Raw genomic sequence first — 13,791 nt, forward strand, 5'->3', positions numbered from 1 at the left:
TGAGCAATTAGTCTCATGAGTGACTTGTCAATATGCTAAGAGCCAAAGAGACAACATCAAAAAATAAATCTAACGAATAACCAGAACCAAGAGACGAGTATAAAATTAACACAAGAAATTAGAACGAAAAAGACACCTTATTATTCGATTGTTCTTCAACTATTATGAGTTGGTTTTTTTTGGAGGAGATGAAATGGTCTTTGAGAAGGAGGAAACATAGGGGTTTTGTCCACCAAGGCACCGCACCACCAGAAGCAGCATCAACCATGCTTCTATCCATAGGAAGAAGTCCTTCATAAAAATATTGAATAAGTAATTGATCATTGATTTGAGGGTGTGGACAGTTCTCTATATTTTTGGAAAAGGAAAGTTAACGGAAGTAAGTTTGACGATATCAAACGACAGAGGACGTTAGTGTTGAGTTACAAAATAGATGGGGCGTGGGTTACATTTGCACAAATATCTCACAGGAGGTGAGTGTAACTCCCTAATCAATAGTATGTGTGTGTGAGATAAAGTCTAATCAAATTTTGCGACTACTATGCTAAATAAAATTTGTCAAAGATTTTGACAAATTATATTTCTAGCAAAGATTTTGGCAAATTATATTTCAACATAGTGATTACAAAATATATTTGAACATAGTAATTGCAAAATATATAAGATGTCATAAATTAAACCTCTAATCATATATTTAAGATAAACAAGACTCGTAACGCTTGAACCACTTTATTATTATCATCGATATAAAGGTGCATAAAGGTGTCATTACTTCTTCTTAAGCATGCAAATATATAAAGGTTTCTTGATTTTCACCATTAGTTTAATTAATCTGATTTAGGGTTAAGTTGACTTCTCGACTTCTTACCAGTATTCATTCTCAATGTCATTACTTCTTTTCTATCTACCATTAGTATAAAAAATCGTGATAATCAAAATCTAATTTCTCTCTGATTTTTTTTTTATCGATTTTCGTTTTTGTCCTACCTAGATACTAACTTTCTTTTTTTTTTATCATACCTAGCCTCAAATTCTACAACTAACCACACACCTTCACCAAGACTCTCTCTCTCTCTCTCTCTCTCCATGGAAGCTGAAGCACACAAAGAGCAAGAAAATGAACTTGTCATCCAAACACATGCACTCAAAATAGGCCACAACCAAGAAGAACACTCTCCTAAACACCAACAAAAAGAAGACACCACACTACAACCGGAGCAAGAAAAAGCGTTTCTCATCCAAACATTTGAACTCAAAATCGAAGACAACCAACAAGAAGCGTACTCTCCGACGCACCAACAACAAGAAGAGACCAACAACAACATCGATTCTCCGCCACCACTACCATTGGATAAAGTGGAAGCAATTATAGGATACGAGTTTAAGGATAAGCACTTATTGGAAGAGGCTTTCATTCATATCACATACGGAGCTGAAAATAACTTATCTTATGAGCGGTTGGAATATATCGGTGACGCTGTCCTTAACATCGTAATAACAAAGGAACAGTTTTTCTCCTATCCTAATCTGAAACCAGGTGATTTGACATCATTACGATCCAAGAATGTTGACACCGAAAAGCTTGCACGGGTCGCTGTTAAACTCGGGTTAGAACGTTATTTGAGGCACAAAAAACCTATGCTTCATGAGCAAGTAAATGATTTCTTCTATATAGTCTTTAATTTGTAGATTTGGGCAAAGTCACTTAGTTATTAATATCAAAGGTTTCTCACTTTTTAGACTTTTTCTTTTCCGGTTAATCTAAAAAAAAAATTCTATAGATATGATGATATACTTATATAAAATCACACATTTATTTTTTCGATGAAAACTAAATTACACATATTAAGCTAGGGTTTTTTTTAGGGGGATGTATCAATTTTTTTAAAAAAAATATTTAGGGAATGTATTAAGGTATAGTGAATTAATTTAAATTTAATATATCCTCTAAGAAATTACATTTATATGTGCAATCTTAAAAAAAATCACTATGTTATCTAAATTATCCTTCATTCACATGGTGGTACCGTATTGTCCATATGTACCCTATTTTTCCTTAAAGAGTGTCTTTAGCTAATGGCTCTATAAAACATTTTTTTTCCACTATCAGTTGAATCTGGTTCGGGAGTCAGTTCTGCCATCAAGTGGTTCCAGTCCCCTCCTGATCGCAGTTGCGAGGGATCGAACCGCGTTTCTCCTTCCAAGTTCAGTGTCAATCACCACTGAACCAACTAACGATTAGTGGCTCTATAAAACATTGTTATTGGCATGCTTTAGGTCTATATATATATAACATTTTACTTTTTTTTTTCTTTGGCAATTGGTAAAGATTCAAGCATTTATTGAAGCAATTGAAGAATATCCTGTACATTCCAATGGGTTGATCGACGTGCCTAAAGCTCTAGCCGATATTGTTGAGTCAACCATTGGTGCTCTCTATATTGATTGTGACTCCCTTGATATTGTGTGGAAGGTACGTTCTCACTAATTTTTCACTTAATATAATAGATTTTAAATATTTAAAATTTCATCAAAAAATATTTTTATAGAAATTATACATTTCTATATGTTTGCTCTCTATTGATTTTGACATATACTTTGACATGTTCTTATTATTTTATATGGATACCCTCTATGATAATTCATGATTGTTTTAAATATATACTTTATTATATATAGACTTAGTTACACTCTTTTAGTCTTTCATGCATTTTTTTAAATAGCAAATAATATTATATATAATAAGCAAAAAAATAAGAAAAAAATCAAAATAGAAAGAGGTATCGGATATCGGAAGTACACCCTGCCAACACCTAAAGTCTTTCATGCATCTCAAGAGTTCTAATCATTATTGTCACATAAAAAAAAAAAGTCTACAATATATAAGATATATATTAAATGGTAAAAAAGTAGAAGAAATGCAATATTATTTGATAAAAGTAAAATTATTATAGATATGTTGGTATATATAGGTTAATGGTATATGTAAAATATTTATATTTTTAATATGTATCTGGAGCTATAAAAAGTACTTTATATTTATTAATTCTATTTTTTCATTTCATTTTTTAAATTTTATTTTGGGCAGGTTTTTAGGAAACTACTTGAACCTATAATTGAGCCAGACACTGTTCAAAAGCACCCCCTCACCGAGCTTAATGAATATTGTCAAAAGAAAAAATTCAATTTACAATTTGTGGACTTGTGGGAAGAATCTAAGAGCATTGATGTCTTTATAGATGAGAAATTTTTTGGAAGAGGCACTTATGGCTCTAAAAAAGAAATTGCACGTCATAGAGCAGCACAAAATGCCTTGGAGAATATAGGAAAGGTGCCAAGTATAAGCACCTCTACAGTTGAGGATGCTCTTGCAGATTGATGATTATAAATATGCTTGTGTTTGATTTGTTTTATTTTATTGTGTGGCTTTTAGGATAAACAAGTGTGGTTAAATTTGTGTACTGTGTATCATACACAATAAGAGTTTAAAACTAAATTGTTTAGATGTATGAAGGACAAACCTACTATTATTGTTTGTGGTTTAGTATAAATTTATATTTACATCGTAGTCCCTCAATCATATCCATAAGCTCATTCTTTTTTGGTTCACAAATTGTCACCACTTTCAACATTTGCATTGGAAATCTTTCACTCATACACTTAAAGAAGAAAATTAATTATTGTACCGATATTTTAACAAAGGCGGGAGCTTCAATGGACAATCGTCTTACCTTTGTTAGATGTCTTCACTGTTGTGCAAGTGTGAGTGATTAAGTCTCACATTGTTTAGAAAAGTGAAGATTGAATACTTTATAAGGACCCACAAACCTAACACTTTATGGTTTTGGGTAAGAGTGTGGTGTCCTACTCACTTGTGAAGTTGTTCTTGAGCCAAATGTGGATGATCCCCCGTCTGCCCCTTCGTGGCCTAACAGTGGTATAAGAGCCGATGATTCGACGAAGGGTTTAACTGGCTCCTTGTATCAAAAGTCTTCCTAACAAAGGTGGTCAGACGGCGTGTCCCGTTGAGCAGCGGCAACGACGGTACAAGTGTAGTGTAGCTGTAAGAGCTTCCGCTTGAGGGGAGCATATCCAAGAATGGATGGACTCACACTTGAGGGGGAAATTGTTGTGGCAAGTGTGAGTGGTTAAGTCCCACATTGTTTAGAAAAATGAAGGTTGAACACTTTATAAGTGAGAGGACCCATAAACCTAACACCTTAAGGTTTTGGGCAAGAGTGTGGTGTCCTACTCACTTGTGAAGTTGTTCTTGAGCTCAATATGAATGATCCCCGGCCGGCTGCCCCCTCGTGACCCGCCAACTCAATAATGTGTTACTTATTGTTACTTGATTGTGTGGCACGTAATAAATCTATTTCATACTCCCTCCTATCACAAATATTAGCAAAGTGTAGTTAATTTTTTTGATTTAATGTTTAAGTTTACTATATTACCCCTTTAAAAAGTGTAAAAGTGAAATAAATGCCAAAAAAATAAGAATTAAATAAGGGTATATTAGGAATAGTGATATTACTTAGTTTAAAAGTAATTAACTTTTGCTTATAATAGTGACCAAAATTTGAAGTGTTTTTTTGCTTATAAATGTGATCGGAGTGAGTATATGTTATATTGTTTAATATTTTAAATAATGTGTTACTTTTTTTTTGATACAAAATAATGTGTTACTTTGTTACTCAATAATGTGTTACTTTGTTACTCAATAGAGTGTTGTATATTGTTTCAAGTGGTTAGGTTGGGAGTGAGATTTCCCCATATTTTGGTCAATCTTAAAAATGTTAAGAAGTGCTAATTCATCTTGAATATGAGTTTGTTAGATGTTGTTAGTGTTAGTTACAACCAACTTGTTAGTTAAAAGTTTGTTAGTAACTAACTAGGTTAGTTAGGGAATTGGTTAGGCCTTGGGTTAAGCTTGCTTGTTACACAAGCTTCCCTATAAATGCAATTAGTGCATTCATTCGTAATCAACAATTGTTGGCGCACCAGAAGCAAGGATTGCTTGGTTAGCTGTATCTTTCACATACTCTATAGCTATTACTACATTATCAAAGTTTGGAGTTAAGGATCTGAGCACTTTCTCTACTACCATTTCATCAGTGACAGTCTCTCCACAATTTTGCATTTGATGAACAAGTGCAAGAAGTTTTGAGAAGAAATCACTTACTTTTTGATCCTCTTCCATCACCATAGACTCATATTGCCTCCTAAAGGCCTGCAATTTCACCTTCTTGACCTTGGTTCCACCATCATGGTAACCCTCAAGTATATCCCAAGCTTCTTTGGACTTAGTTGATTTTGAAATCTTTTCAAAATGATGTGCATCACAATTCTGCTGGATATAGAATAAAGCCTTGCAATCTTTTTTCTTGTTTTCTTTGTATGTGTTTCTCTGATCAATAGTTGGATTTGCTCATAACTGGAAGTAGAGTTGCAGAAATTGCAAAAGTGAAAGATAAGCTCAAAAATGAAATTGAAATGTCTGATCTTGGTGAACTTTCATTCTTTCTAGGAATGGAATTTATGAGAAGAGAAGATGGTATAGTGATGCACCAACAGAAGTACATTGGTGAATTACTTGAAAAAATTGAAATGGAAAGCTGCAATCCATTGTCAAATCCATCAGAGACAAACACACAAATTGATGAGTGCACAGATGAAGAGAAGGTTGATCCAACTGTGTTTAGACAAATAGTTGGCTCATTGAGGTATGTGTGCAACAGTAGGCCTGATATATGCTATGTTGTGAGTGTCATCAGCAGGTTTATGCATGATCCAAGGAAGTCACACATGATAGTTGCTAAGAAAATCCTCAGATATCTTAAAGGTACTTTGGAAGTTGGTTTGCTATTCCCTATTGGTACAAACAGTGCAGAGAGTACTTTGATAGGGTATTCTGATAGTGATTGGTGTGGAGACATAACTGATAGGAGGAGCACATTAGGGTATGTTTTCAAGTTCAATAATGCTGCAATCTCTTGGTGTACAAAGAAACAAGCTGTGACTGCTCTCTCATCTTGTGAAGCTGAGTATATAGCAGGTACATTTGCAGCATGTCAAGCAATTTGGTTGAATTCAGTGATGATAGAAATCAAGTGTGAACCAGTGAAGCCTCTAATCCTAAGGATTGATAACAAGTCTGCTATAAGCCTTGCTAAAAATCCAATCTCACATGGCAGGAGCAAGCACATTGCTACCAGATTTCATTTCATTAGAGAACAAGTGACAAATGGAATGATTGAAGTGCAGTACTGTCCAACTGAGGTACAACTTGCAGATGGTTTTACAAAAGCTGTGAAACTTGACAGGTTTGAGTTCTTAAGGAGGAGCTTAGGCCTGGTTGTGTGTAATTCAAGCATGAATTAAGAAGGAGTGTTAAGATTTGATAATTCATCTTGAATATTAGTTTGTTAGATGTTTGAATAAGAGTTAGTTACAACCAACTTGTTAGTTAAAAAGTTTGTTAGTAACTAACTAGGTTAGTTAGGGAATTGGTTAGGCCTTGGGTTAAGCTTGCTTGTTACACAAGCTTCCCTATAAATGCAATTAGTGCATTCACTTGTAATCAATCTTTTGTGGCCCAATAAGGAAGAATAAAATTCTCTATTTTCCCTAAGTTTCATATTCAGTTCTTAATCAAAATCATCAAGAAAGGTTTTCATCTTGTATAACACAGTTTTTGCAAAACTGTGTGTGTGCTCAAGCTCAAGTCTGCGCGCCTATGAGCTTGCCTGCGTGCCTGTGCCTGCAATCGATCCTCTGAAGCACTTCAGAGTCAGAGGCAACATAACCTCTGAACTTTGCATCCTCTGAACCAAGCAATCCTTGCTTCTGCTGCGCCAACAAAAAAAGGGTGTTTTTTTGCATGGTTATAGGAAGATAAAAACTGAAAATTGGCGATTTATTAAAGATAGAAGATTTACTTTCACTTGTAAGTCTTCTTATATATTTTATGACACTCATGAAAACACTTATTTTAAAATCATACATTTTAGTCCATCGATGATTACATGGTCCCAATTAAGCCATATTTTTTTATACTATGATTTTTTGTCTATCGTAATAATTGTTGTATTTTCTTTTTAAATTTACAATAGAGGGAAATGAATCATCATTTTAAGATGCAAAATTGTACTAATAATTGTGATTACTCAGACTAAAAGTTTTGATTTTATAATGGGAAATTCTTATTTAGCCATTAGTATCCCTACCCATGCTACTGCCGCGCCCATCCTAGTTGTCAAACTATAAATTTGAACCACACTATTGATAGATTAGTACATGTTATTTTATATAATTGCATATTCAACCCAAATACATTAATTGCAACTTTCACCATTTCCTATTCATTTAAGTGTTCGGTGCTCCTCTTCCAAAATCCAAAAATAATAATCCCGCCATTTTTGTTCTTTAAAAAACAAACTAATTAAAATTTCATTTTTATATTTCTATATGTAATTAAAATAAATTATTAATTTTTTTATTGTGTTTAGAACTAATAAAATATAATTTAATTATAAAAAAATGGACTCTTTAATAATTTTGAGTTTATAATTTATAACTTATACTCCTTCCGGACACAAATATAAGCAAAAGTGCATGTTTGCTTATATTTGTGTCAAGAGGGAGTAGTAGCTTATAAGTTTACAAGCATATAACTTATTTTTACTAATTTATAGTTTATTTTGATAAACTAAGGGTAAGTTTACAAGCATAAGTTGTTTACGTAAACTCAAAAATAAGTTAATCTAAACGGGCCTTAAGAAAAGATTGGATTAGCTTATTTTTTTAATTTTTTTGTTAATTCATAAGTTTCCATTAGCTAAAATTGTATCTTTACAATTTTTTTTTTATAAACTACATTGACAAGCTTGTGAATAATATTGTAAAAAAAATATTAATTTGCAGTTATTTTATATAAGTTCAAAAATAAGTCAGTTTAAACGAGCACTAATTCAATTAATTTATAACTAATAATTTTTGCTCTCAATTTTACCCTGTCATTTTAGTTAAGAAAACTTAATATTAAAAAAATACATCTTCTATATCATTTAATATTTATAAACAAATTCAACACCACTAATTTTATCAAAAAAATACAAATTCAATCAGCTATTTTATGTGTTATAAAATAGTTATTCGCTATAAGCTCATCCACTGTTTTGTTGTAAAACGAATTTTAATTTATTTAAATTAAGTTAATATAAAAAATTGTTTGAAAAATCATATTTAATTTATCTTTTGTTAAAATATTCTAAATTTTTATGGGAGAGATTCTTATAATATTATGAACATAAATTCAAAAACTGATTTAAAAATATGAAGAGTACATGTGAGTTTCTTAAAAGCGGGGACTAAAAGTCTTGACGTCAAATGTTTTTGGGGACTAAAATTTGCTGAAATTTTTTACAGAGACTAAAAAAGAAATTTGAGATATTTACAACGACCAATTATTTAACCCTAAACTTTATAATGATAAAAAGAAATAGAGAATGAATATAATATTTTATTAAAACTTATTAAAAATAGAAAAATTTATTTTTGGACCGAGTTCATATTAGACGATCCCAAAAACAAAAAGTGACAAAACAAAACCTTGTCGATGACCATGAAGAGTGACTACAGAGAAATTCTTGTGTGGTCACAATAGGTTGAACATAAGATCTAGGCACTCTCGCAAAAGTGAAACAATTAATTAAAAATAAAATTAAATAATGTGTGTTTTTTAAATGTCTAGATGATATTATGCTTACACTGCTTCAGCCACTGCCTACTCTACTTCGTTGCACCTCTCTGCTTCATCTCCACACCACGCGATATACTTTTTTCTTCCGCCACGATGTAACTGGACGGTTGGTAGTGTGATGAGTTCTCTAGTCCGCACCTAGAGGTGGGAATAGGCTAGGCCGAGCTAGGCTTTGTCAAGCCCGAGTTTGGCCTGTCAAAAAATCGAAGGCTTGAGCTTAACCTGTGGCCTATCATAAGCTTAATTTTTAGGCCTGAGCCTGACATTTTGAAAGTCTGATGTGGCCTTCATATTTCAATTTTGATATTTAACATGATATTTTAGAGAATTTGTCATCATATTTCAATTCCAGTTTATAATAATAAATTTATATATATGTTAAAAACTAATGTAGATTAATAAATTTAAACTACTTAAAAAGTTAATAGATCTATAATTTAATCAAAGTACAAATTTTAATATATAAACAATAATCATATTAAAAATATTATTCATATTAAGTTAAATAGGCCGATATAGTAGGCCTCAAAGACTTTTTTAATGGCTCGCGACCTGACTTTTTTAGTTAAATAGGCTTATAAAAAATATTTAGCCTGCTCTATTTGGAACTGGGGAGTATATATGCATGCCAATTTTTTTTTTTGACAAAAACAAAATTTAGTGCATTTCATTCTAATAATAGTTTCAATACAAGGTGAAACAATGATCAAAGACCTGATGACTAGCAAAAGAACGAGTTGCCTGAGCAAGATGCATGCCAATTTTTATAAGACCAATTTTATATTATTATTATTATTATTATTATTATTATTATTATAAAATAACATTCATTTATAAATGTGACATTTATTCCAAAATATAGAGATATTTTAGGAGCAACCTGGTATTATAAAATAGCATTCATTTATAAATGTGAAGAGTAATATTTATAATTTTACACTAGTGACAGACCAAAATATTTGGTTAGACCGTAAAAAATTGATTAATAAGTTAAATATGTAAATTTTTATATATTATATATGGGGTTTTCTAACTTAGACCCTAGTTAGGTCTAAGTTAGCAAGGTGCACCTTTTGAGTTGGACAAAAATACCCCAATAACTATTAATTAATTAGAAGGGTATAGAAGGGTAGTGATGTCAATGTAACTGTTTTTTTAGCGCGCCCCCCATAGCTCTTCTTTTCGCGCCCCCCATTTCTACAGAACACAATTAGTGTAGAATCTCAAATCAACGCGCCACACGCGCCCCCAAATCGCAACCCAACTCTTCACCATCGCCGTCATCATCATCTTCATCATCGTGCAATCACCATCACCATCGCCGAACAAGCTACGCCAATGTTCATCGTCGTGCAATCACCATCACCATCCCAAATATTCGTCTGTTTTCATCTTCAACATCATCATTCACATAGATAGTTCATGAACGCATACCATCACAATTTCATCTTCAACACTTCATTACTGCGTTTCGTTTGCTATATTGATTAGTTAAATTTATGCGTTTCGTTTCCATCTATGTGATTTCTGCAACAATCATACATGCTCCTGTTTATTTTTTCATGAACAATCATCTATGTGATTTCTGCAACAATCATACATGCGTTTCGTTTGCTATATGTGCATGATTTATGCTCCTGTTTATTTTTTCATGAACTATGAAATTGTGCGTTTATTTTGATTTATGAAATTATGTGATGGTAGAATGGTTTCAGATTGTTGTACTCTGAAACCATTTTGATGGTATAATGGTTTCAGATAATTGATGCATTTTATTTGATCTGTTTTATGGTTTTTTTTTGTGATGATTTTGAGTTCATATGATTTTTGAGTTCTGAATTGATATGTTATTACTTTGATATGTTCAGATTTAAACTATAAGATTAGACATGTCGACTGAAGTACGGGATGAAGTTGATATTGATGAAATTGAACTTCTTACAAATGTTGATTTCCCTCAAGCCATTAACATTGATGATTGGATTCCTTGTCAAGGTCAAATTTTTGATAGTGATGATGATGCTTATAATTTTTACTGTTCGTTTGCACAAAGAAGTGGTTTCTCAATTAGACGTCATCACGTTTATAGAAACACTACTGAGGAGGGAAATCCACAAACAGTTTACAAAAGAGAGTTCGTTTGCCATCGATCCGGGGTTACTAAATCAGTCAAAGTTAATGAACTGGAAAGTCAAAGGAAACGGAAAGCTTCAAGGTGTAGTTGTAGTGCTAGATTGGTGGTTGCTAAAGAGACAATTGGATCGGAAGAAAAATGGGTGGTAATATATTTCAACAATGTCCACAACCATGATTTGTTAGATGAGAAAGAGGTTCAATTTCTCCCTGCTTATCGTAACATCCCGGTTGTTGACCAAAACCGTATACTAATGATGTATAAAGCTGGTTGTTCCATTAATGTCACAATGAGATTGCTTGAATTAGAGAAAGGAATAGATGTGGGTAGTCTACCATTTATGGATAAAGATATTAGGAATTTCCTTCAAAACCAAAGTGGTATTGTCAAACAAAATGATGCTTTAGATGTCTTGAAATTGTGTAAAGGGTTGAAAGAGTTAGATGATGCCTTCCAATATGATTACACAATAGATGAGAATAAGAAGTTGGAACACATTATTTGGGCATTTGGTGATTCAATCCGTGCATATGAATCTTTCGGGGATGTCGTTGTCTTTGATACTACTTATCGAATAAATCGTTATGATATGCCACTTGGAATATGGCTTGGAGTTGACAATCATGGGAATTCAGTTTTTTTTGGTTGGGTTCTATTACGAAATGAGAAGATTTCTTCCTTCACATGGGCTTTAAAGGTAAATATCTATTTAAATTAGATTTGTTATTCAATTCTGGCTTTCATTAAACCACATGGGGATGTGGTTTCATTAAATTGACTTTTCTTAATTAAACTAATAATTTTTTAAGTAGGTTTCATAGAATGACCGAGATTTAGAGCCTGTTCTTTCAACTAGTGGAAGTTTGTCTGAACCTTTTATCATAATTGTACACTGAAACCATTCAACAAGACAAATGGTTTCAGTGTATAACTTACTGAAACCATTTTACAAGAGTAATGGTTTCAGTGTACAAGAGTAATTAGATTTGTGATTCAATTCTGAACTTTGACTGTTAATATCTTATTTCAATATTTTCAGAATTTCCTAGCTTTTGTCAAAGGAAAGAATCCACAAACAATTCTTACAGATCAAGATCCATCGCTTAAAGAAGCCATTGCAAATGAATTTCCGAACACAAAACATGCCTTTTGCATATGGCACATTTTGGCAAAGTTGCCAAGTTGGTTTTCGTTTGTATTAGGTGCAAGATATAATGACTTTAAATCTGAGTTTTTCAAGGTGTACCATTTAGATTGTGAAGATGGTTTTGAACAATATTGGAAATCCATGGTTGCACAATTTGGTCTAAGTAACGATATACATATTAAATTGTTGTATTCTCTTCGCCAACGTTGGGCTCTAGCTTATTTGAAGGACTTTTTTTTTGCTGGGATGACAACAACTGGACGTTCGGAATCGATAAATTCATATATAAAACACTTCTTGGATGCCAAAACAAGTTTGACTGATTTTATTACTAGGGTATGAACTTAACTTTTTTTTTTATGCAAGTTATGATCTTATTCAAGTACTCTGTTTCAGTATTTGACTATATCATTGGATAAAAGTACTGAATTGGTGTTAAAGTTATGATCCTACTAAGTTATGATCTCACTCAACTATTGTTGTATTTTTGGTAGGTTGGTGTTGCTGTCCAGATTAGGAATCGAGTTGGAGAGGAAGCAAGAATGCGTCAAAAGTATCATAATCATCTACTTAAAACAAGTTTTCCAATGGAGGAACATGTTGCATCTATACTCACACCTTATGCTTTTGGGTTGATTCAAATTGAGATTGAGTTATCTACAAAATACGCTGCAACTGAAACAAACAGTGGCTCTTTTATTGTGAAGCATCACACCAAAGATGATGGAGGTCGTCTTGTAACTTGGATAGAAGGTTAAGAATCAATTCGTTGCTCTTCTAAGGAATTTGAGTTTTCTGGAATATTGTGCAGGCATGCTATTCGAGTGCTTCTAATGAAAAATTATTTTCACATACCTTCAAAGTATCTTCCTTTTCGATGGAGACGTGAAAGTTCATTGATCCCAAAATCTAGTCACATAGTAAACAACAATGATGTCTCCTCTGCTGAGTTTCATTCTCTGATTCAATGTCTTGAATATGAATCTTTAAAAACAAAAGAACGGAAACAAATTGCTACTAAAGGGTTGGAGGATCTTATCCGAGAGATAAAAGGAATGTCCGAAAGTCATGAAGATCAAATTGGTTTGGAAGTTGTTCCAAATAATGATGAATGTGATGTTGGAATTCCAGTTAGAACTAGAAGCGAAGGTCGACCAAAAGGTTCAAAGGCAAAAGTAGTAGTTGAAGTTGTTTCAGATGATGATGAATGTGATGTTGGAAATCCAGTTAGAACCAAAAGCAAAGGTCGACCAAAACGATCAAGGCCAAAAGGAGGAGTTGAAGCTGCAACCAAGATTCGCCATTGTCTTTTTCCGAATTGTGGTGCAACCGGCCATGACACACGGAATTGTCCAAACAAAAGGAAACATAATGACATATTGCCTAATGAATCACCTAATGAGTAAGTTTTACTTGAATGAAAATAATGAATTGTTGTTTCTTTTCAATGCTAATATTGACTGTTTGTTTTTCTTATGATTAGGTTCAAAAAGGGTTGGAGAAATTCATCTAATTAATAGTCAAAAAAGGCTTCGAGGATGTAATGGATAAAAGTGATGATAGTAATTCAACAGAGATGTGTTTCATGTTTTCTGGTGTGGTTTTAGTAGTGGGAGTAGTAGCTATAATACAATGATATAGTGTTGACTATATCATTGGATAAAAGTACTAAGTTGCTTTTCATTAACCAGTCTTATAGTTCTCTTTAATTGATGTAATGAGATGTTAAAGTTTGTTTTATTGGTATCA

General features: G+C 32.7%; 1 protein-coding gene and 1 pseudogene across 3 annotated transcripts; both read left to right on the top strand.

Moving 5' to 3' along the window:
* The first annotated feature begins 144 nt into the window (after nt 1–144).
* Nucleotides 145–3,580, top strand: LOC123909946 (ribonuclease 3-like protein 3). 3 transcript variants are annotated; one of them, XM_045960896.1, is made up of 4 exons: nt 145–473; nt 1,025–1,653; nt 2,330–2,473; nt 3,089–3,580. In XM_045960896.1, the coding sequence occupies exons 1-4, from the start codon at nt 434–436 to the stop codon at nt 3,377–3,379; spliced, it is 1,104 nt and encodes a 367-aa protein (XP_045816852.1). In that variant the 5' UTR covers nt 145–433; the 3' UTR covers nt 3,380–3,580. The 3 variants fall into 3 exon arrangements, with proteins under 3 accessions (XP_045816852.1, XP_045816853.1, XP_045816854.1); XM_045960897.1 differs by lacking the exon at nt 145–473 and adding an exon at nt 506–762; XM_045960898.1 differs by lacking the exon at nt 145–473 and adding an exon at nt 506–752.
* Nucleotides 3,581–9,989: 6,409 nt separating this feature from the next.
* On the top strand, nt 9,990–13,724 carry LOC123909949 (annotated as a pseudogene).
* Nucleotides 13,725–13,791: the final 67 nt, after the last annotated feature.

The sequence above is a fragment of the Trifolium pratense genome, linkage group LG2 (genome assembly GCF_020283565.1).
Source record: "Trifolium pratense cultivar HEN17-A07 linkage group LG2, ARS_RC_1.1, whole genome shotgun sequence".
Lineage (NCBI taxonomy): Eukaryota > Viridiplantae > Streptophyta > Magnoliopsida > Fabales > Fabaceae > Trifolium > Trifolium pratense.

Excerpts from the sequence above, each read along its gene's own strand:
- LOC123909946 (XM_045960896.1), top strand. The coding sequence starts at position 434 with ATGGGGCGTGGGTTACATTTGCACAAATATCTCACAGGAG. Across the intron at positions 474-1,024 it reads GCACAAATATCTCACAGGAG|CCTCAAATTCTACAACTAAC; the intron begins GTGAGTGTAACT and ends TATCATACCTAG. Across the intron at positions 2,474-3,088 it reads CCCTTGATATTGTGTGGAAG|GTTTTTAGGAAACTACTTGA; the intron begins GTACGTTCTCAC and ends TATTTTGGGCAG.